This window comes from Delphinus delphis, chromosome 19, assembly GCF_949987515.2.
Source record: "Delphinus delphis chromosome 19, mDelDel1.2, whole genome shotgun sequence".
Classification (NCBI taxonomy): Eukaryota; Metazoa; Chordata; class Mammalia; order Artiodactyla; family Delphinidae; genus Delphinus; species Delphinus delphis.
Genome location: NC_082701.1, coordinates 46,328,610 through 46,354,065, shown reverse-complemented (window position 1 = coordinate 46,354,065; position 25,456 = coordinate 46,328,610). Strand labels below are relative to the sequence as shown.

At 37.3% G+C, this 25,456-nt stretch overlaps 1 protein-coding gene across 1 annotated transcript in view; it reads left to right on the top strand.

Annotated features, from left to right (window-relative positions):
- The window catches only part of YWHAE (tyrosine 3-monooxygenase/tryptophan 5-monooxygenase activation protein epsilon), a 51,122-nt gene extending 26,121 nt beyond the window's left edge, over positions 1–25,001 (top strand). The window contains exons 2-6 of the mRNA XM_059998567.1: positions 6,604–6,803; positions 9,171–9,277; positions 10,133–10,339; positions 12,678–12,814; positions 17,603–25,001. Of these exons, the coding sequence (XP_059854550.1) occupies positions 6,604–6,803; positions 9,171–9,277; positions 10,133–10,339; positions 12,678–12,814; positions 17,603–17,655 (704 nt within the window). The 3' untranslated portion in view covers positions 17,656–25,001. The remainder of the gene's footprint in view (positions 1–6,603; positions 6,804–9,170; positions 9,278–10,132; positions 10,340–12,677; positions 12,815–17,602) is intronic.
- The last annotated feature ends 455 nt before the right edge of the window (positions 25,002–25,456 follow it).

The window sequence follows — 25,456 nt, the reverse complement described above, 5'->3', positions numbered from 1 at the left end:
CATTCTTCATTCTTTCATCAAATGTTTGTGTGCCATTTATATCATTAGATACTGTGCTTTTCTGGGAATAGAGAGATAAAGACACAGTTAATGCCCTTTTAGGACGGTAGTATTTGATGGGAAGAAAACACTGATCCTCAACCCAGAAAGAAGTATGAACATGGGTTGGAGAGCACAGTAAGGCTTTGCAGAATAAGAACTTGATCCAGAGGGATGAATAGTTTCCTAGACAAAGAGGAAAGGTCATGGGTCAACTGATCAATCTTACATAAAGCAAACCCAAGACCTCTCCAGAACCTTGAGTGACAGAACCTTTTTAAGGCAGTGTTTGATTCTGTGGCCCTTTCTGTCCTTGGGGTGTTTGCCATTAGTGTTTTTGGACTTAAGAATTTGTTTCTATGAGCACACTACTTGGAAAGTTAGTTGAATGTGGTTGTTAAGAGGGAGCTCAGGCACTTAAGTTAGATTGTCTGGGTTCGAATTCTGGTTTTACCACTTAATAGCTGTGTGACTTTAGGCAAGTTACTTTTTCAGTTTTTTGTCTTTAAAGTCAGAATTATGTGTTCTGACAGCCGGCAGACATTTTTTTCCATGTTCAGAGAAATTATGGTTATGACCCTGTATACTTTGGTAGGAGGTACATGAGTCCCATCATCCAATACACAGCCTGCTTGTTTTCCTGTGACTGATTCTGAACAGTTTGCTTCCATCCTGAGTCTGGCTCTTACTAGAAACTGTAGGCCCCCCTTTAGATTTTGTACTCTGTCTTTATAAAATTAAGACGATTGGACCTCAGCAGAGACCTGTTTTACCATCTGGCAGGGACAGTCTTGGGAGAATCAAGTTTACTGGGATGTTGTTTACTACTAGGCATTGGCAATTAAGGTTTTTTTTAGATGTTGGGGGTAAGAGTTAATTAATTAATTAATTTTTGCTATGTTGGGTCTTTGTTTATGTGCGAGGGCTTTCTCTAGTTGTGGCAAATGGGGGCCACTCTTCATCGCGGTGCGCGGGCCTCTCACTCTCGCGGCCTCTCTTGTTGCGGAGCACAGGCTTCAGACGCACAGGCTCAGTAGTTGTGGCTCACAGACCCTGTTGCTCCGCGGCATGTGGGATCTTCCCAGACCAGGGCTTGAACCCATGTCCCCTGCAGTAGCAGGCAGATTCTCAACCACTGTGCCACCAGGGAAGCCCGGCAGTTAAGGTTTTTGAAGATAATGTTCTGGGAGGTTAACTTGTAGGTGGAAGAAGATGTAAGCAGGAATAAACCACATTTTAATGTATTAAGCTTGTATGTCTGTTGTCATTGAAATCATTTATCTTGCATCTATTCTTATAAAAGCAAACGAAAGGATCCCCATACAGATGAATTCAAATAAATGTTCAAATCTGAGATAATATGATTAAATCAGAGCATGACTGTGGAGTCAGAGTGCCTGTTGTAATCCACTGAATTTGTGATTTTGAGCAAGTTTCACCCCCACAGTTTTTAGTTTCCTTTTATAAAATGGGGATAATACTGGTACCTACTTCAAAGGTGTGTTCAGATTCAGTGCATTCAGATTCAGTGTCTGTTCTGGTGTAAAGCATTTGGAACAGTGCCTACCGTGAGGTGTTTTATTTGTGAATCAGTTTATCGAAGGAATGTGTAAATAGTTCAGAGAGCAAAAACCAAGAACCAAAGCTAAATTAAAGTTGGGGTGCAAAACATTTGACTCTCCTGGCAGGATAGTCAGTAACAAAAAGAAGTAAGCTGGTTTAATGTAATGGATGTCTAACTAGGCTATTACCACTCAATGAAGGAGAAATGACCTGGAACGAAACAAGCTTAGTATTTGGTTAAGATGTCCTTTGAGTTGTGAGGATTATAATGTTTCAGAGTTTCTGTAACAGTGGTGATTTTCAGTCAGCTACCCGTTGTCCCCAAACTATCAAGAGTCCCAGAAATGATATTTTATTGCCCAAAACTCATGTACCAAACTGCGCATCCACAAGTAGTGATTTGACCATGAGATGCAGTTCTCTGGTTCATAAATTGTGATCATATCTACTGCAGATAGATTTGACAGTCTTCTGCCATCTGAGAAATGCTGAGATCGCATTGATAAAATAGTTGCTGCAATAATGATTTCATGAAATACTAGTGTTTGAGAAGGTTGTGTGAATATAACTGGTGTTAGTCCTCTGCTGATGGAGGTTTTAAGGTTGTGACTAGTCTAGAGTTTTGGATAAATTAGGGTTTTCACATACTTTTGGGGTATATTATAGTTAGGGTTGTGTTTCTGTTGCTGGTGTAAAAAAAAGGATAAGGATGACACCAGTGTTATGGGAATTTCTCTATAGTCATAATTTGTACAAATTGGTACAAAGCCTGGTCGTAGAACTTTTAGCTCTTTTCTCTTCTGCTTCGTGCTACTACTGTCCCTTAATCTAGTTCCTTCGGGAGTGAAGAAATTCCTGAAGATAAAGGGCTATGAGGAGTAGTTTGGCTTTTAAAAGTAACTACTATAACTCCGTAATAAAAAGGCAGATAACTCAAAAATTGTCATAACATCTGAATGGTATTTTCCAGAGAGCATACAGAAATAGCCAGTTAGCATATGAAAAGATGCTCAACATCATTAGCCATCAAGGAAATGCGAATCAAAATCAGAGATACCACTTCATGCCCACTAGGATGACTATTAAAAAAAAAAAGGGGAACAAGTGTTGGTGAGAGTATGGAGGAATTAGAATCCTCCTCTATTGCTGGTGGAATGTAAAAATGGTGCAGCCCCTGTTAAAAAAGTTCAGCAGTTCCTTCCTCAGAAAGTTATCATATGACCCCACAGTTCCACTCCTTAAGTATATATTCAAGAGATTTGAATGCATACTTACATGAATGTTCATAGCAGCATTTTTCATAATAGCCAAAAAGTGGAAAGTCAACTCAAATGTCCATTAACTGATGAACGGATAAGTAAAATGTGGTATACACCTGTATACATTCAGTAAATGAAGTATCGATAGGTGCTGCACTATGGCTGAACCTTGAAACATGCTAAGTGAAAGAAGCCAGTTACAGAAGACAACATACTATATAGTTCCATTTATATGAAATGTCCAAATAGGTAAATCCATAGAGATGGAAAGTGGATTGGTGGTTGCCTAGGGCTGAGGGATTTGGGGGTAAATGGGGAATGACTGCTAATGTGTATGGAGCTTTTCTTTTTCGAATGATGAAAATGTTCTAAAATCGATTATAGTAATGGTTGTGCAAATTCTGTGAATATAACCACCATTGAATTGTATGCTTTAAATAGGTGAGTTGTATGTGAATTATAGATCAGTAAAGCTGTTATTTAATAATAACAGATAACTGCTACTTTTGTATTTGTACCACAGTCTTTTGTGCATTGTTTTGTGGCTTTTTCAATGAAGGGAATTGTATACTTAATTGAAGCTGGGGTAGTAGAATATCATTGAGTATTTAAAATATATTTCTCCCCTCACATTGTAAAACTATTATATGATCATTGTTGAAAATTTCTAGAGCACAGAAAAATGAAAAAAATCTGTCATCTGGAATAGTACCCAGAGACATACCATTGTTAAATTTTTAGTGGTATTAGATATTTGGGTACAGTTTTTCCATATATAATGTTGCAGAGCTCTACAGTTTAAAAGAATTATGGTCTTTTTTTGGTGTAGCTAGGTTACTTTTTAAATTGCTTTGTTGTTGGAACAACTTAGATGAATTACTGGTTCACTTCTGAGGCGTGTTTTATTTGTTGTTAGTTTTTGAGAACTAGTATGGCAGTGAGCTTGAAATGATAACCCTCTTTACTCCACTGCCACTAAATTTAGGCTTTTTTACATGGCTGTGGTTAAAAAAAAAATTGGATGTTTCAAATGAATGTGCTCAGGCTCCCACAGATGGTCTTAAATATGCCTTAATACTTTTTTTTTTAATGCTTCAGAATTGCATTTAAAAAAATTCAGCTGTATTGAGGTAAAGTTTATAATACACTACTTATACACATAAAATTCGTTGTTTTTTTAAAAATTATTTTTGGCTGAGTTGGGTCTTCGTTGCTGCGTGTGGGCTTTCTCTAGTTGCGGCGAGCGGGGTCTACTCTTGGTTGCGGTGCGCGGGCTTCTCAAATTGTGGTGGCTTCTCTTGTTGCGGAGCGCAGGCTCTAGGTGCGTGGGCTTCAGTAGTTGTGGCTCACGGTCTCTAGAGCGCAGGCTCCGTAGTTGTGGCGTGCGGGCTTAGTTGCTCCACGGCATGTGGGATCTTCCTGGACCAGGGCTCGAACCCGTGCCCCCTGAATTGGCAGGAGGATTCTTAACCACTGTGCCACCAGGGAAGTCCCAAATTCATTGTTTTGATAAATGTATTCAGTTGTGTAACCACCACGGTAGAACAATTCTGTTACCCCCCCAAATTTCCCTTGTACTCCTTTGCTCACAAGCCTCTCACTTCACCCCCATATCTTGGTAACCACTTACTTGCTTTCTGCCTTTATAGTTTTGCATTTTCTATAACTTGATTTAAATGGAATCATAGTCCTTTTTGGTCTGGCTTTTTCCTTTTGTTTTTAAAAATACCTTTATGGGAGTATAATTGCTTTACAATGTTGTGTTAGTTTCTGTTGTACAACAAAGTGAATCAGCTATAAGTATACATATATCCCCATATCCCCTCCCTCTTGAGGCTCCCTCCCTGGTCTGGCTTTTTTCAGTTAGCATGTTTTTTGAAATTCATCCATGTTGTTACTTGTATCAGTAGTTCATTCTTTTTTATTCTTGAGTAGTATTCCATTGTATGGATGGACATTTGGGTTGTTTTCACCTTTTGGCTATTATGAATAAAATTGCTGTGGACATGTATGTAAAAAAGTCTTTGTGAAGATATATGTTCATATCTCTTGGGTAATACCTAGGAGTGGGCTTGCTTAGTCTTACAGTGTTGAACTCTGTAAGAAACTACTGAATTGTTTTCTAAAGATCATACCATCTTAATATTTCTATCTAACTTCTGTTTTTAAAAAATATTTGTGTATTTGGCTGGGTCAGGTCTTGGTTGAAGAACATGGGATCTTCATTGCAGCATGCAGGATCTTTCGTTGTGGCGTGTGGGCTCTTTGTTGCGGCACACTTGCTTTTCTTTAGTTGTGGTGCGCGGGCTCCAGAGTGCGTGGGCTCGGTAGTTGTGGCATGTAGGTTCTCTAATTGTGGCTTGCGGGCTCAGTAGTTGCAGCACGCGGGCTCAGTAGTTGTGACACTTGGGCTTAGTTGTCCCCGCAGCATGTGGGATCTTAGTTCCCCGACCGGGGGCTGAACCCAAGTCCCCTGCATTGGAAGGTGGATTCTTAACCACTGCACCACCAGGGAACTCCCCCCACTATGTAACTTCTTGATATTCCTGAAAGGATAATTTTTGGAAACATATCATTTCCTGGGATTACACATAATTTATCATATCATTAAGCAGTGTTTCATAAAGTCACCATCTGCATTGTACTTTAAGGTATGCTTATGCTTAGAATGTGTGCTAAGGGTGCTTGTTAAAACGCAGATCCTTGGGTCTCATCACCAAAAATTCTGACACAGTAAAAGTTGGAGAGCCACATGCTAATATGGCACTTAGTCTTTTCTAAAAGCATAGTTTTCATTATTTATTCAGTTAGTGTTTATTGAGCTGTTTTTGGCTCTTCCTTTGCATTCACGTACATTTTATTAACTATTCCTATACTTGGGATCACCCAAGGTTTATCTGGGCCCCTTTCTTTGCTCGCCACCTAGTGGTGACAAATAAGAACCATACAAAACTTTACTGATGAATGAATGCATAGGAAGTGGACAGTGTGCCCTTCTAAAGGAGGAAGGATTGCAAATACCCAAAGATAAGTTTGTGTTTGTGACTAACCAAATGCTCAGTATATGCTTGCTATATGAATGAATTCCCTTTTTTCCAGTGACTGCTTTTTGGGGAAGTTCAATTTATTTGTATTTAATTGGGGAATAATTTATTTGAGAGAAAATGCATTTTAGAGCCTGTAAATTTAAAACTTTTGTTTTAAACTGCCAGCTGAATTATTTTTACTGGGAAACAGATAGGTTCTCTTAATATGGGAGAGATGCCTCCAAGCCATACTTGATACTGTATGAAGTCATTTTGGTTCCATACAATTTATATTCTAGATACTATTTTTTCTGGGCTCTTAATTTACTTTATCTTTTACATGGTTTTAGTTTTTTACTCATACTAGTTTTGATGATTGTGAAGTTATTTTGTTAAAAATTTTTTTCTTTGTTTTACATTAGCTTGACAGCAAAAAGATCTACTGTGATAAGGATGTTTCAGGGCTTCTCTGGTGGTGCAGTGGTTGAGAGTCTGCCTGCCGATGCAGGGGATGCGGGTTCGTGCCCCAGTCCGGGAGGATCCCGCATGCTGCGGAGCGGCTGGGCCTGTGAGCCATGGCCGCTGAGCCTGCGCGTCCGGAGCCTGTGCTCCGCAACCAGAGAGGCCACAACAGTGAGAGGCCCACGTACTGCAAAAAAAAAAGGATGTTTCAACAAAACATAGTTTGTACGGTCTCATTTTATTTTCACTTATAGAAATGGTGGAATCAATGAAGAAAGTAGCAGGGATGGATGTGGAGTTGACAGTTGAAGAAAGAAACCTCCTATCTGTTGCATATAAAAATGTGATTGGAGCTAGAAGAGCTTCCTGGAGGATAATCAGCAGCATTGAACAGAAAGAAGAAAACAAGGGAGGAGAAGACAAACTAAAAATGATTCGGGAATATCGGCAAATGGTGAGATTGTCATATCCTAGACAAGTTGAAAGAATGATGTCTTAGGTGGTGGACTGTTTAAATCATAGCCTAGTACACACGTTGTATACCTGTGTAATGTATATTTTACATTTTAATGTATTTACATCTTTCACCCACCTGGATTGGGAATTATAGGCTATTTCAGGACAGAGGAGAAGAAATTTTTTTCCTTGGAAGCTGCAGAGAGTAGTGTTGAGCACCACACAAGTAAAGAACTAATTTAATCTCTGTTTTTATTGTGGTAACTACAAAATACTTCCTTGAGTGACTTGAAATTACCATTCAGGACAATTTAACAAATATTTGTGTGCCTATTATGTGCCACACCAGTTGCTAGGTGTTATGTGCAAAGTTGAGACAGTTACAGTTAATATCTTTATGGAAGATCAGTCTAGTCATTGTTTTTTTAATAGAATAGAAAGTATCCGAGGGCATTGGACGTTATTTCATAAAGTTATTGTTTCATATATTACACGTGGGTATATACGGATATGTAATGTTTTATTGTGGGTTTTGGTCAAAAAAGTTTGATCTAGTGCAGTGGTTCTCAACCAGAGGTGACTTTGCTCCTCAGAGGACATTTGGCAATGTCTAGAGGCATTTTGGGTTGTCACAACTTGACAGTTCTGCTGGTATTTTAGTGGGTAGAAATGAGGATACTGCTGAGCATCCTGTTATGCATAGAACAGCTCCCACTGTTGAGAAACTGATTCTAGTGGAACTGATTCTAAACACACTCTTAAGAGTACAGTGAGGGAAATAACAGAAGCAGTCACAAAGTTAGCATGGGGAGTAGTAAATTTGGTAGGGGGAGGGAAAAGGGAAACGTTTACTGACTAACATGGGGAGATATTTGTAATATATATAATTGTGCAAGATACTGTATTTAATCTTTAAATGACCGTGTAAAGGGTATTACTCCAGTTCATAGATGGGAAAACAGAGGTGTTCTGAGTGATTAACATACCTGGGGTTACAGAGAAGGTGGTTAGCTGGTACCAGTGTGACCATTACTTTCAAATATGTTGAAAAAAGAATATGGATTGTCGGTAGACAAGTGTGGTGTCTCAGAGGGATGAGGAAATGAGCAAGTGCTAAAGAGGTAAGTCTGTGAACTAGATTGTGGGATTTGGGATAAGTAGGAAAGGAAGCAGGAAGCAAAGAGAGGACCTGATAAATTGGGAGAAGATGAAAGAGTCAAGAGGCTGGAATTTAAGACTTCCAGGATAGAACAGCACAGTTAGGAGTATGGACAAGTGAGGGTCATGGAGTTGAGATGAAGGAACTGTGTTGAAACGAACATGATAATACCTTGATGTGATACCCGGAATTGGAGAGGTAAGCTGTAGATACTCAGTGAATGTGGGTGAAGAGCCTGTGGAGATCTACTAATAACAGAAATTGAGAAATTAAAACATAGTGGATGAGCTTCCAAGGAGGAAGGGTTTTGGAGTATTAGGAGAGCAGTCATACTGAGTCAGTGAGGAGTTAAGAGAGTCAGAAATCATCCTTCTCTTAGAGCAGACTATCTTTTCTTGAAAAGCCATAAAGAAGGTAGTTTATTCAGGAGAAAGCTGGTTTTACTTAGGATTAGAAAGAGATTATAGGAGAAGAGAGAGTGGGCGAATTATTTACAGTGGGAAGGAGGAGGTTCCAGAGGGCATGAAATGAATTTGGAAAGGTTGAACAATGTCACTATAGTAATAGAAAATGGAAAGCAGACTGTGTATATATGTTTAGGAGTAGTGTGCGTTTTGGGCATGATAAACGAATTGGGACGAGTGGCAATATTTCCTTTAGTATACAGATTTTTGGTGTTGTAACTGGCTATGGATCTACCACTCAGGTGGTTGGCTGTTGAGCATAGTAGTGGTTAGAAATGTGAGCCTTGGAAGCAGAATACCTTGGTTTGAATTTTTATTCCATCCCTTACAAACTGTGACTAACCATGCAACCTTACCTGGGTTCAAGTTCTCACTCTGCCTCTAAGTTCTTTAAGTTAGTGATCTTTGGACGAATATAGTAATCTTTGTTTTCCCATTAAGTGGAGACAATAGTTGCTACCTCGTTAAAGAAGCTACTTAATATAAATGTGCTGCACTTAGTAAGTAGTAATCACTGTTAGTTCTGTAGTTGAACTGTGAGGTTTTTTTAAGCACTTAAGTAATGGCACATAGGAAGAAAGACTTTCATTAACCGGACACAGCTTGTCTCTGCTTTTTTATCAAGAGAGGGAAGGGGGGTTTGGAGAGGGAGGGGTACGCATGTTATCTTCTCCAAAACCAGAGATAGAATGTGATAATTTATATATAATTTCTTAAACAATTTTTTTGACTTTTTTTTCAGGTTGAGACTGAGCTAAAGTTAATCTGTTGTGACATTCTGGATGTACTGGACAAACACCTCATTCCAGCAGCTAACACTGGCGAGTCCAAGGTTTTCTATTATAAAATGTAGGTTCTATACTAGAAGGGAAAATGTCAGATTAAATGTTGGCTCTCTTAGAATCATCACTTTTTTATGTAGGTTTACAACATTTTATTTAATGTTGGAAAGATAGTTACGGGAGGAGTGAGTCTCAATAATTAAATTAATTTTTGAATACTCATTTGCAGATTCACTGCTAAGAAGAGTCAATATTACTGCATTTAAGGTGGTCAAACTATTACTGTAAAAATGTACTAAGTTTTGCTTTACCTATTCATAGTCATTTGCTTGTGTGGGGCTGCCCCCCTAGCTACAAGCAGTGCATTACACAGTTCAGTCTTTTTTTTTTTTTGCGGTACGTGGGCCTCTCACCGCTGCGGCCCCTCCCGCCGCGGAGCACAGGCTCTGGACACGCAGGCCCAGTGGCCATGGCTCACGGTCCCAGCCACTCCGCAGCACGAACCCGCGTCCCCCACATCGGCAGGCGGACCCCCAACCACTGCGCCACCAGGGAAGCCCCACAGTTCAGTCTTAACAATTTATATGGAAGTTTTATTTCATGATTAACAAACTGTTGTGCCATTCTTTGGAACCACTTTTTATATTTAATTCTCGTCTATCAAGTGATAAATTTGTTGATTTTTGAGCCTTTTCAGTTAATTTCTCTAGGATTTGGCTTATATTTGGCAATGTGAAATCTCTGAGGAGGAAAACTAAATAGATGAGTCAGTCATTCCTGAAAGAGGCTTTTTGAAATTATTGAAGTATACCGGTTTCATATTTTTGTCACATACGTGATCTTATGTAATACAGAAAACTTTTAACAACTTATTTAAAAAGCATTATTCCTAATTCTGTGTTTTGTTTTTGTTTTGTTTTAGGAAAGGGGACTACCACAGGTATCTGGCTGAATTTGCCACAGGAAATGACAGGAAGGAAGCTGCGGAGAACAGCCTAGTGGCTTATAAAGCTGCTAGTGATATTGCAATGACAGAACTTCCACCAACACATCCCATTCGCTTAGGTCTTGCTCTCAATTTTTCCGTATTCTACTATGAAATTCTTAATTCCCCTGACCGTGCCTGCAGGTAGGTCATGAAGGAGAACAAACGCTCTCACTATGAAAGTAAAAAAGGGTTACAAAGGAGAATAGCAACTTGTTTTTTGTCTTGTTCCTTGGGACTGCCTTCGTTGGCTTGGCCCTGTAATAAAGAATTATTCTGGCTTTTAATGCAGCTGTTTTGAATGATATAAAGACAGACCTATCTCATTTCACTAGGATAGCAGTTAGGATAATTATGTTGATGGGGAAAAATTTGATTGGTAGATTGAAAAGAATCTTGTTACAGAGTAAGAGGAAGGAATGAGAAATTTTCATAATAGAATTATCTTCATTTCTGTATATTAGCTTTCAGTCTTTATAGCATGTGTTTAATATAGTTATGCTCTTAGTGTACATGTCATTTTGTACTTTCTGTCATAAAATTTGGCATCCTATTGACGTATGTAAAAGTACTCCCCCATTTATACTTCAGATTGTTCCCTTTTTTTTTTTTTTTTGGGGGGGGTGGGGGTGGGTACGCAGGCCTCTCACTGTTGTGGCCTCTCCCATTGCGGAGCACAGGCTCCGGACGCGCAGGCTCAGTGGCCATGGCTCAAGGGCCCAGCCGCTCCGCAGCATGTGGGATCTTCCCGGACTGGGGCACGAACCCATGTCCCCTGCATTGGCAGGCGGACTCTCAACCACTGCGCCACCAGGGAAGTGCTGTTCCCAATTTTTGATACACATATAAATTTAAGGAATATCTTTATGTACATAGCTTTTTACTTTTTAAATATACATAACATGAAGTTTAGCGTTCTTTTTTTTTTTAAATTAATTTATTTATTGGCTGCATTGGGTCTTTGTTGCGGTGTGTGGGCTTCTCGTTGCGGTGGCTTCTTTTGTTGCAGAGCACGGGCTCTAGGTGCGTGGGTTTCAGTAGTTGTGGCTTGCGGGCTCTAGAGCGCAGGCTCAGTAGTTGTAGCACACAGGCTTAGTTGCTCTGCAGCATGTGGGATCTTCCCGGACCAGGGCTCGAACCCCTGTCCCCTGCATTGGCAGGCGGATTCTTAACCACTCTGCCATCAGGGAAGCCCTAGCATTTTGTTTTTAAATGTGCAATTCAGTGATATTAAGTACACACACAGTATTGTCTGTCACCACTATTTCTAAAACTTTTTCATCACCTGAAACAAACTGATCACTAAACAATAACTCCATATTTCCTTCTGCCCCAGTCCCTGGTAATCTCTACTTCCTGTCTTTATGAGTTTGCCTATTTTAGATATCTCATATAATAGGAATAATGTATTTGTTCTTTGTAACTTCAGTGTTCTTGAGTATGTAGGAATCACATATTCCATGAAAGGAGAGATTTTCCTGATGTAAGGTGGATTCATTTGAATGCAAATAAATATTAATTTATCTGAAAATATTCTAAATGTTGCTAGTCGAGTTTGTCCAAACAGGTAATATGTCTTGACTAATAAAGAAGCTATAGCTGTTTAGCTGATAGTACTGGTTGAATCTCTCATTGCCATTCTCCAGGCTAGCTGTCCCACACGTAGCTTCAACTTAGTCCTTTCCATGCTTTTGCTTTAATCGGAAGTGTGCTATTTGTGCTCTTTTCCTACCCATTAATTAGTTCAAATATGACTTCCCCATTTGCTCCTCCTCTTGGGTCCCTAAAGTACTTTCTCCAGGATAGCACTTCATCCTCCTATTATAGTATTTATGTGTCAGTCCCTCTATTCTTAGATGTTTTAAAAAGTTCATTGTGGACCCAGGTTATGTCTCTCTTTCCTCTTTTCTTTTCCCCACCCGTGTCCATCGTCACTTGGTGTACATAGTACACAGTACTCAATAAGTGAATGTGAATTTTGTTTCATTTTAACTGTAGTAATTCGCTTATGTGATCACATTTTTGTGAGTTCTAGATTGCCTAGTTTTCTTCCTTGCTCCATTAACATTAAATTCTGTTGGATTAAATTGTGATACTGTCTCAGAATTTTCTTTTTGCATTAAAACTTTGGTGAACTGTTGACTAGAATTTGGAAATACCTTTAATATGCATGTATTTTGGTGGTGGATTAGAATGGGATTTGGTCTGCTTGTCAAAAGCATAGTCATAAGTGGAACTCCAAAAGTTCCACTAGTTCCAAAGTTGCTGGATTACAAAATTAAAAAGGGAATTAATAGGAAGTTAATTTTTCATCAGTTACATCTGCTTTTCCTTTATTTCAGTGCCTAAACCCAAGCATTCAGTGTCGATATTACTGTGTGATAACTGAAGAAAAGACTGAAATTTAACTTATGTCATTTCCAATTCTGGTTTTGGACTTTTTTAGTTTATTTTTGTAATACATTTATGTAAACACTTGTAGGTTGGCAAAAGCAGCTTTTGATGATGCAATTGCAGAACTGGATACGCTGAGTGAAGAAAGCTATAAGGACTCTACGCTTATCATGCAGTTGTTACGTGATAATCTGACACTATGGACTTCAGACATGCAGGGTGATGGTAAGGAGACTGAAGTTAAAGTGTTGTCTCTTTCAGTTGTTGGATCTGTTTACTCTTAGAAGTTGGAATTTCTTTACATTAAGCTACAATTTAGACTCAACAGCCTTTCCTCCAAACTATCAAATTTTGATTACTGCCTTTACCGGAAATGATATCAAAGTACAGTCTTCCATTTTGGTGTGTAAGATGATAAAAGACCTGTTTGGGAAAGGGGATCTTTTGTTAATATTCAAAGATTTAAAGTTTTGCCTCTAATACTGTTTGCTAAACTTAGTTTACCTCTTCTCTCACACTGTGTTTTGAAAGATGGAGGGAGAGGAAGCAGTTCATATTATCATTACTCAGATTCAATTTTAGGGGGTCTAAGGTTAATTGTATTTGATTGTCATGATCATTGCTTTGGCTGAGTGGTAATCCTGAGGTTAAAACTAGATGGTTAGGGGGAAGGGTAAGCTGTGACAAAGTGAGAGGGTGGCATGGACATATATACACTACCAAACGTAAAATAACTAGTGGGAAGCAGCCGCATAGCACAGGGAGATCAGCTCGGTGCTTTGTGATCACCTAGAGGGGTGGGATGGGGAGGGTGGGAGGGAGGGAGACACAAGAGGGAAGAGATATGGGAATATATGTATATGTATAACTGATTCACTTTGTTATAAAGCAGAAACTAACACACCATTGTAAAGCAATTATACTTCAATAAAGATGTTAAAAAAAACCCAAAAACAACTAGATGGTTATAAGCAGATGTTTATGAAGCATCTTTTCTGTGTGGAAATCTTTTATCTAAAAAAAGAACTAGTGTTACCTCTGTATTCTACACAACAAATGGCATGTCCTGCCCATAGGTCCTTATTTAAGAGGTCTGTGTAGTGTCTTGTTTTCTAGCGTTGCAGTTGTAAATAGTTACTAGAATATTTTATAAAATTTAATCTTGTGATGGGCGGTGGGGTGGGGTGGGTGCTTAATGTTTCTTCCAGTTGTAAAGGGCCAAATTTGTCACGTTTCTTGATTTTAAAGGATATTTTATTCTGCCCATTTCTAAAGAATTGTTTTAATCCATGATACATCATTGAAGGAGGGGGGATGGGACAGGGAGATGGACACAAACTAGTGTGGCATGATAATTATGAGAGTTTTTGTAATTGGTGGTGGTGATATGGGGAGTGGAAATAAAGTTTCTTGTCATTTTCAGCTACAGATCCTTTAAGAGTGTGTTACCCAAACTGAAGCATATGTTGTATTGCTTGAGGCTAGCTGTACTTTCCGTTGGTCAAACCAACATGTTGTACTGTATTTGGAAGCATACTTTTTAAAGATGTATTTGAAAATGGGTGTCAGGGCATGTAGGTTGGCAGTGGAAGGATAGAGTCAGATTTTAGAACTACCTTGAGTCATGGTCCTGAAGTGAGAATTAGGTGACTCAGCTTCTAAAGTGCACCAGCTTGATGAACTATTTAGAAACTTGACTAGGGTTGGCATGAGATATGTGGCACATGTGACCTACTTGCACACTTTACCGACAAAGCCAGATGGAGTCACAGATGACTTTTCATTCAACACAGCACTTGAGGGGCAACCAGTACCAGTCTGTGGGGCTCAAAACCAATTTAACTATCTCTGAACTAATGACTAAGGTTCCTTCCAGCTTTAAATTCTATTGTATTCTAACAATAACTACTAAGAAGAATGGCCAAATAGCTGTGGACTCTTCACAGTCACCCCCAGCTCAGAGAAGACTAATATCTCTGCCTGTTTGAGGGGATAAAAGGAAAGCATGTGGAGAGTTTGGTAAGCGGTTATTGACCTATAAGTAAGCTCTATACCCCTTTGACCTCTGGGGATGTTTTTTTGAGGGTGAAAAGTAACAAAAAGAAGGTGACTTTGAAAAGCAATTTTTTTTAGACATTTGATGCCAGCTCTTATAACTAAGTTGCTAGATTACAAAAATAAAGTCTATATTTTTCATTATCACTCATAACCAGGAATTGATTGAGGGTAGACTGTATGTCACTCCATTTTTATACAGAACCAAAGATATGCTTTTTCTTGGTTATTGAGCATTGTTTTATGAAATGGATCATTTAAAAATAGGGTATCTTTAGATTTGTTATGTTTTCATAGTTGGGAAGGTTCTTTGTACAAAAATGTTTTATTACATTTTAGGGTAGATTTCTCTTTAATCCTAAAACACTTAAAAATCTAGTGAAATTCAGTTGCATCAGTTCCTTTTCATTTTGTAAATTGACCAATTAATTAAATTTGGTCGAAACAGACTGATTTTCATTTAAGAGGTTTGTCACAAAATATTTGGAATTAAAGAAGCAGTTTAATGTGAAAAATTCAAGTGGTCTATCTTGAAATTTTAGCAATATTAAGCTATCTGGATTTACAAATTGTTGTCGGTACTAGGAAATTATTTGCCAGTTTTGCTAAAAGGTAGAGTATTACATGTTTCATTAAATTGGTTTTGTGATTTAGAATCGATGCTGAATGTAGAAGAATTTTGGTCATGAAATTGGTCAGGATGTTACTTGCATTTATTTTAAGGATTATTTAGATGGTTTTCTCCTTTTTTACTTTAAATATGAAAAATGGTGTCAAAAACCTTTTGAATTGAGGGTTTCTAAAGGAAGAAGTATATATTCACAAGCCTTTACTTACACGTTTATATGTTATTAACAGCAGAGTATGTTAATGTCTGTCTGGGTCTTTTGAAACATAATTCTTTAAAGGGAGCACCACTTTTTCGCATCAAGTGATTTCAGTCCTTTTCTCTTAACCTGTGGTCAGAGGACTGTTAAATACACAAGTCCATAGAGAGGAACTGTGTTCGCTCTGCCCGTTCCCCTCCTTCCCTCCAAATCTAGAAACTGGGCAAAGAAATATATATCTGAAGAACCCTTTTTGCCCCCCTTCTGTATACCTTTTAAGAGGATATTATTACATCCTCTTAAAAAGGAACAGATTATTTCTTAGAGTGAAGTTCATACAAAGTAAAAGGATCAAAATCTGACTCCCCTAAATCATTGATGTTTCCTTTGTCCTGCTCTTGGTTTATTTTTCTTGTAATGTTGCTTTCATATGATTGTTCTCCCTCCCTTTCTCCTTGCAATATAGATTCCTAAAGGAAAATCCAACTCTTCCTTTCCTAAAAACTCTACTTTGTAAGTCATTATCATGGCACAGTGAATTCTGCTTTTAGTTTTGGTTCTTCACTAATCATGCCTGCATATCATCATCTTGTCGCTTAAAAAACTGCCTGTTCTACATTCCAGGATGTGAAACCTTCTAAGACATTTATGATCTGCTACCCCTGTCTACCTCTGTTTGGGTGTGACTTATGTGACAGTATTTTTATGCCAAAGTTACTTGGAACTTTTGGCAAATCTAATGGTTGCTTATGAGTAAATTAGAGTGTGCTCTGTTGTTGTATGTTAACCATATTTTGGCAGTGTATGGCTGTTAAAAATGAGAGTGAACGTTCCTATCATTTCCTAAGTTTGAATACATTATTCTTTGGGGGAACAGTTGGGTGGACCATCATTTTTTCCCTCAGTAAATAGTTACTTTTGTCTTTCCTTGCACGACTTTTTCTAAATGTGATTCAAAAATCTTTATGTACATTAAGTACTTTTACACAATCAGTGTCAAATATTTTTATCACAAAAATGTTAAAATGACTGAAACTATCTTTACTTAACCCTTATTGTCATGACAGCATTTATTGTATCAAGGTCTTTAAGACTGTTTAAAAGCATTCCTCAGAGTTTTGCTTTACGTCTGTAGGCAGCCGGTCTTAGTGTCATTTGTCCATTCTAATTAAGTAATTTAACAAGCACTATGAATGGATGGGTTGTCTGAACTATCATATAATGATTGTTGGGTTAGTTAATTGATTTTCATTTATTTTGATCAAACTAGTAACTACATAGGAATTACAAGTGGTTTGTTAAAGAAGAAGAATGTAACTTTTACACGTTTATTTTTTGGCAGAAGCCTGCATGCTTCCTTATTATGGCTGACTTATTTAATGCTTATTAATAGGTAGATGATTCTCTGGTAAATAGGCTGGCTTTCTGTTGCATGTCATAGTGCAGTTGAAACTCCTCAGGCTAATCATCGTGTTCAAAGGGAAAAGAAAAGTGGCATGAGAGAACTGGTCCAAATGCCCTTCTTTAATAACCTCAGTGGTCTGGTTTACTTTGAGCATGCTATTCCACTCTGGAGTGAGAAATTGTGATTATGGTTTGGTGTGACTGTCCAGGATACAAAATGTGTAAAATATTCGTTTACAAAAGCAGAATCCTCCCTCTAAAACTATAGAACTCCTTTGAAGAATTTTACTGCTCAGTTCTCTTACTGAAACATTGCTAATAATGGGGCCTGCAGAAAAATTAGATTTTGCAAAAAATTATAACATACTCTTGGTTCTTGAAGAGGTTATTGAGAAAGAGTATTTTGACTCAAGATATACATGAAAGCTTGAAAATCATTTTAACAATATGGTTACCTGGCTGTCTGTCTAAGAGCTTTTTTAGCATAAAAACACTGACTTTTACTATGCATCAGTTTTTTTTCATCCTGTTGATCATTCAGGACCTTGATCCAGCAGCACCTCTTGGCTTAGGCATCTCAGGTGTCAAGGTAGAAATCCTTTGCCTGTCTGTGTTCAAACCAATTGTAGCAAATATAAGGAGTCTTTATGCTTGGAATGATACCTTTGTGACCACAACAGCCTAGTTTAGTCATTATGAAATAATTAACTGTCATTCTTCTTTGCAGGTGAAGAGCAGAATAAAGAAGCGCTGCAGGATGTAGAAGATGAAAATCAGTGAGACATAAAAGCCAACAAGAGAAACCATCTCTGACCACCCCACACCTTCCCATCCCACCCCTCTTGGAAATTCCCCCATTGTCACTGAGAACCACCAAATCTGACTTTTACATTTGGTCTCAGAATTTAGGTTCCTGCCCTGTTGGTTTTTTTTTTTTTTTTTTTTTTTAAAAAAAAAAAACAGTTTTCAAAAGTTCTTAAAGGCAAGAGTGAATTTCTGTGGATTTTACTGGTCCCAGCTTTTAGGTTCTTTAAGACACTAACAGGACTGCATAGAGGCTTTTTCAGCATTACTGTATTGTCTCCTGCCAGATGTGGCAAGATCACCATTAGAAATGGAAATTACATTCGAAAGCCATTAGACTTTTAGGTGATGCAAGCATCTAAGAGAAAAGTTAATCACACTATAGAGGTGTATGTGGTATCATTTTCCCTTTTTCTAATTGTTTAAATTGAACTTTATACCAATGTTTAAAAATAATTGGATGTTAGCTTGAGGTGGTTAAAGGTGGTTTGGGGAGTTTGTTGTAATGGTTTTGCTGTAAAAAGTGTTTCAAACTCTGCTGAAATGTTGCTGAAAAGCATGGTGCTGGTAACAGTTCAACAATCCGTGGCTGCTCATTCTTGCCTACTTTACTCTCCCTCTGAAGCAGGTTAGCATTGAAGGTGGTAATGGAAAAGCCTGCATGCGTGTTCAATTCTTTGTTTCTTCTCCTTCCCTCTCCCCCTGGGCCCCGCCCCTCCCCTCCTTCGCTCGCTCAACCTCTTTTGTTCAGTATGTGTAACTTGAAGCTAATTTGTACTACTGGATATCTGACTGGAGCCACAGATACAGAATCTGTATTGTTCTTACTGAAACACAGCATGGATTAACATTAAACTTAAATAAAACAAACCTAAATTAAAAATGCCAAACATCATTGCGCCTCCATCCTTTATCCTTCTAAAATAAAATCTCTAGTCTGAACATATTGATTATATTGTTTGCCTGAATGTGAAAAAGATCCCATTTATTTTTTTCCTTCCGTAAATCACTTGTCTGTTTCCCAAAAATGATGTATATTTCTGGGGGGAAAATACCTGTAACCTGGTTGTGAAGAACAAGTATAAGTAGCGCAAGTATCCTGTCTTCTAAACCAGGTAACAACACAATGTTTATTTTAATCATTAAAGTGCAAGTGTGTATTTATAATACAAGGTGTAATTGTGGATCATCTAGCATGGAATTTTTGGGGTTGTGCAACGAAAGGCTGAATATGTGAATGTGTCAGAATAATCCTTCTTAGGCTGAGGGAAAAATCCCCCCTGCCCCAATTAGTGACAGGAGCAGAGAAGAATGATTAAATTCATTCTCAGTAGTACACGTACACATGGTAAAACAATAGTATGGTAGTCCCCTTTATTAGAAACACTCAATGTAAGTAATATTTTCCAGAGATCATATACATCAGTGTATATAGATATTTAGTTAGTATAGATCATTGTCAGGCATTGAGATCTGTCTCATTCAAATGACTGCCTCACATTGATGTACTCCTGATTTTTGGAAAAAAAAACAGTTGACTACTTTTGGACATTCAGATTATTTCCAGCCTTGCTGTTGTAAATGGTGCTGCAGTAAATGCATGTGTATCTGTACGATACATTTCTAGATTTCCTGTGTTAGAAAACATATACTTTTCAATTGGTAAATACTATCTCCCTCCAAGAATTGTTCGACATTATAGCCCCATCAACAGTGTATGAGACTACTAGCTTCACCACACTGGACTTGTTGCTAAATGAGATGTTGACACCAAAAGTATACCTTGGGCTTGAGTTCTTCGTAGTAAAGACTTGGGAAATCAGTAGATTAGTGATGTACTTAGTAGTTCTTACTAAAATAAGTGTATGTAGAATAAACAATGTTTTTGTGAATTGCTTTTCCGTCAGATAATTGGAGACGATTGTATATAAATTGTACTCTTTGGAGCTACCTTCAAGAGATAATCAGATTTGTTTTTTTTCCAGCAGTAATGTTGCCAAGTGTTGTCTGCTGCATCTCAGTCCAAAACTAGAGGAATTTGTTGAGCTCTATCACAGATTTTTAAAGAAACTGCTAATAGATTAGATTCAGGGTTTTGCGGGCCGCTCCCACACTAAACACTAATGTGTGAATGCCTGGACTTGGAAGAGTTTGAATGAACACGTAGGTAATCTTTTTACAAAATAGTCTGGTTTGTGGAGGTGATTCTGCCAAGTTGGGTTGTCACATGAATTTGTTTAGTGAAAGAGTTCCTTAGTTGACTATGTAGACTTCTATTTGTGTTCAGCAAATTCAGGAGGCCATGAGCATTTTCAGTGGTGTGGCAATTTTGGTATGGAGAAAAAAGGACTTGCCATCCAAAGAAATTAATGAAGGCACTTAGGAAGGACAGTGGTGATTAGTACAGGTCTTTAGAAAGATCCCTATCAAAGATTGGAAGACAACGAGCGAAGACTGCAGAAAGGTGACAGCCCTGTGAGGACAGTGTTACTTCACTTCCTGTATCTGTTGTCTGGGAGGTGGAGTGTTTGTTTCAGCTCCTGGTTTAGTCATCTGTGAGGATCAGTTGATTTTGATAGAAACTTGAGTTACCATTACAACTTGAATGCAGTTGTTTTGATTTTTTTGGTAATTGCTTTGAAAAAGGTTTTAAATTCAAAGGTTTTCTAAAATGTTAGGAGCAGCAATAAATGGGTTTATACCCATACTTGGGTTCTGTGATGGGTGGCCAGAAAGGAAGATCTCCAAAATTATATTTTGCTGCTTTCTAGGAAGACAAGAATTGTAAGTTAGATCATAGTAAGGGCATGTTGATGGACTGATATAAACAGTGACTCCTGCTCCAGACGAATGCCACTTGAGAGTTTTACAAGACAAAATCCCATATTAGTTGCTATGCTGTTGATCCTAGGACAGTAGAAGAGTGGTCATGCTGAAAAAATTGCATAAAGATGAATCTTGCTTTGTTTTGAAATTTTTAACAAGTTCACAGGGATCCCTGGTAAAATTCTGGGGTGCTTCATTAAAATAATTGTTTTTCCTTCTTTGATTTGGATTTAAAGTTTTATTTTCCCCCTCGAAATTTTTTTAAAAATTGAGGTATAGTTGATTTGCAATGTTAATGAGTTTCAGGTGTACCACAGTTTTTAAAGGTTATACTCCATTTATAGTTAAAATGTTGGCTATATGTATAGTTTACCTCTTAATTCCCTACCTGTATCATGCCCCTTCCCCCTTCCTCTGCCTACTGAAAAGGAATTGCGAGCTTTTAGAGGAAGTGGTGATACTGGATCCAACCCATATCAGCAAAATTAAACCGTCCAACAAGATAAGACATAGCTCTCATTTCTTTGAGTTCCTAGACTTGTGATTGGTATTGACAACTAATAGCTAACATTGAGTATCAGCTATGTACCAGGCACTGTGCTCATTAGGCAGTGTCTAGCACATAGGTACTCGATAATTAGGTACGTTTTCCATCTGCGTTTTTTAAATAGGAAAACTGGGATGGGAGAAGTTGAGGTACTTGTCCAAAGCCACAAAGCTAGTAGTATTCAAACAGGATTCAGAGTTGGGTTTGTATGACTGAAGAGCCCATGCTCTTAACCATTAAGCAGTCTCTTTCTTTTAGGCTGTTAGTGTTTTATTGAAATATATTTTCTCTACCCTAAAGTGATCATCTAAAAAATACATTTTAACATTTCTGAGATCAGTATATGGTTTACAATCGATATATGCCTTTTTGAAAAGCTATAGTAGACATTAAGCTGAAGTATAAATAATTCATATTAGAATTGAGGAAATAGAATATAAATGATATATTTAGGGCTCTTCAGTGGCTGCTGTCTAAAAAGAGGATTACTGCCTAGATTAATTTTTTTGGCAGTTTGTTTCTTAATCTGTAGCTTAATTTAGAAATTTTAAAATAAGGTTTTTTTTTTAACAGGTGGAGCAATTCTTCCAATTTAAAACAGTTTAGCTTGGACAGGTAGAGCTATAATCCAAATAGATAACCAGTGATTATGAATTGTCAAGTTGCTGCAGTGCTGTGACTTGAGTTTTCCAGATAACCTAAGTCTTACTGTTCTTAAAAAGTTCTTGGGTTTTGGACATTTGTTTCTCACATAATTGATGTTAAGAATGTGTACTTGCACAACCCATGCAGTATGAGTCATGTCCAGGAGCTTTCTTCCTCTGGCTAAAGCTATCATTGACCATTTTTTTCAGTTGTGCTGAAAAGTCTTGGAACTCATGCTTCCATCCCATATTGCTTGTTTCTGAGTCTTCCATGAAGATCCTTTTCCATTTAGAATTCTGGAGATATAGGGTTGTGGTAGGGCTTATTTCAGCACCTAAGGCTTCTTTCCCATTAATTAGTGGTACATTTGTAGCATTAACAGGCCACAATAACTGCTGAACTCCTCAGAATTTGCTTTCAGCAGAGTTCAAGTAATAAACGTTTAAAAACTTTTTTTTTTCACTTAACCTCATTCGTCATTGAGGTTATGTAAGCCAAAACAAGAGATGCTAATTTCACCTTGTCTAAGATTATAATTATAGTTAGCAGTGATTAGATTTATAGAATACTTTGTTGTGGTGAGGATGTAGAGAAATACATAAGACTATTGTTGGTATTTTTTTTAAGTAAAGTTTTTATTCAAGTATAAAAAGTACATCAAAGGTGTACATCTTAGAATTTTTACAAAGGGAACACACCATTTAACCACCACTCATATCAAGAAATAGAACAGGACCAACATCGTAGAGCACTCCATGCCCTCTTCATTAATTTACCCCCTTACCCCTACAACTGGAACCAGTATCTTGATATTGCCATTGATTAATTTTGCTTAGTTTTTGAACTTGATGTAAATGGCACATACACATAAATGGCTTGTTTTTTTTTCCTCTTAACATTAGGTTTGTGGGATTAGTCTGTATTATTGCCTGTAATAATAGTGTATTTTTATGGCTGTGTAGTATTCTGTTGCATTAGTATACCACTACTTGTTCTATGGATGGACATTGGATTATTTTCAAATTTTGGATGTTACAAATAATGTTGCTGTGGCCATTCTTTTACATGTCTTTTGGTATATACATGTATGAATTAATGTTGCATATATATCTAAGAATGGAATTGCTGGGTCATAGGGAATACATGTGTTCAGCTTAGTAGATACTGCAAAACAGTTTTCCAAAGTGGCTGTACTGTTTTACAGTCCTACCAGCAGTGTATTAGAATCCCAGTTGCTCTACATCCTCACTAGCATTTGGTATGGTCACTGTTTTTAGTTGCAGCCTTCTGGTGGGTGTGTACTGATATCTCATTCTGGATTTAATTTGTGTTTTCCTGATGACTAAGGAGACAGTACTTTTTAATATGTTTATGGACATTTGGATAGCTGCTTTTGCCTGTTTTTCTGTAGGTTGTCATTTTACTGATTTGTAGGACATCTTAATATATTTAAGAATAGAGTGTGTCTTTGTAGTTCTTGCAATTATCTTCTCCCATTCTGTCCTGCTTTTTTATTAATGATGTCTTTTGATGAGCAGGAATTCTTAGTTTTAATATAGTCCAATATATCTGTATTTTCCTTTAAGGTAAGTGCTTTATGTATGCTATTTAAGAAATATTTGTCTACCCCAAGATTGTTAATCTTTTGTTTTTCTAGAAGCATTGTTTGACCTATCATATCTAGATCTAGAGTCATCTAGAATATATTTTGTGCATGGTAATAGGGAGACGTTAAAAATAACATTTTTCCATATGGACATTCAATCAACCCAGCAACATTTATTGTTCCATTGGTCTATTTGTCCTAGTGCCAGTGCAACACTGTAGGAATAAAATAATTCAATATTCAATATCTGGTAATGTAAGTCCTCCAGTTTTTTTGTTGTTCACGATTGTACTGATTATTCTTGGCTCTTTGCATTTCCATATACACCTTAGAATCAGCTTGTTAATTTCAATAATAGAACAGCAACAACAAAAACCTGCTGGGATTTTGATTAGGATTTCACTGAATCTATAAGTAAATTTAGGAGTATTAACAGTCTTTACACAATTATGTTCTTTTAATCCATGAACATAGTATATTCTTCCATTTATTTAGATCTTTAATTTTTTCCAATAATGTTTTTTTCTTTTTCTTTTTTTTTTTTTGTGGCCGTGCTGTGTGGCTTGCGGGATCTTAGTTCCCCGACCAGGGATCCAACCCAGCCCGCAGCAGTGAAAGCACCAAATCCTAACCACTGGACCACCAGGGAATTCCTGTGTTTTGTGGTTTTCTATGTAGAGGTCTCGTACTTTTTATTGGACAGATTTCTAGTTATTTGATTTTTTTGTGTGTGTTATTTTAAATAGTATTTTTTTTCATTTTCCGGTTGTTGCTACTTACAGTAATACTATATACTGACCTTGTTTTCCATGACCTTGCTAAATTAACTTATTAATTCTAATAGTTCCATGTAGATCCTGAGACAGGACAATATAAATGAAAGTTTTAAATGAATGCACCCTTTGCTTGTGTGTGTATGCTTACAAATAAATGTAAAATACGTTCACTTTGGCATTATAATAGCAAATTAGAAATAACCTAAATGCCCATCAATTTTGGTTCACCCTTACTATGTATACTATGTTGCTGTTTTAAAAAAATGAGGCTAAAACATTTCTACTAATGTTGTAAATTGTTTGCATACAATGTTAGATGAGAATAGTAAGATACATAACATTGCATAATCTTATATGTATAAAACAGGAAAATATTCTGTATGTGTATTAGCCTGTCTTTAGGAAATTTCTGAAAGATACAACTTCTTTTCATAAAACAGTTTTATTTGACTTAAAAAGTCATGTATGTAGACTATACAGTTTGAGAAGTTTTGGGATATGTATGCACTTGTAAAACCATCATCATAATCAAGATAGTCAATATAGCCTTCAACCTCAAAAGTTTCCTTGTTGTACTCTGTAATTTCCTCCCTCCTGTTTCCCCTTTCTTTCATCCCCAAGCAACCACTAATCTGCTTTTTGTTATTTTACATTAGTTTGCATTTTCTAGAGTTTTATATAAATGGAATCATATAATTCATGTACTCTTTTTTTTTTAGGGGGGAGATGGTCTGGCTTCTTTCAGCATAATTGTTTTGAGATTCATCCATGTTGCATGTGTCAGTAGTTTATTCCTTTTATTGCTGGGAAGTATTCCACTGTTACGACATACCACAGTTTGTTTATTCACCTATTGATGGACATTTGGGTTGTTTCCAGTTTTTGTCTGTTACTAATAAAGCTGCTATGAATGTGACAAGTCTTTATGTGGGCATACATTTCCTTTTTTCTGTGGATAAATAGGAATGGAATGGTCGGATAGTATGGTACGTGTGTATTTCGTTCCTTAAGAAACTGCCAAACTGTTTTACAAAATGATTGCACCATTTTACATCTCCACCAGCAGTGTCTGAAATCTCCTGTTCCTCCACATCCTCTGCAGCACTTGGTATAGTTAGTCTTTTTGCAAATCCAACACACTATCCATTGTACTGTAGAGCTGGCTTAGTCTTTTTAATTTTTCCATTCTAGTAGGTGTTTTTTTATTTGTATTTTCCTAATGACTAATGATGTTGAGCATCTTTTTACATGCTTATCTGCCATCTGTATATTTTCTTTAGTGAGGTGTCTATTCTAATAACAATATTGAGTCTTCTGATCCATGAATAAGGTATATCTCTCTAATAGTTTAGGCCTTTTAAAATTCCAGTAGTGTTT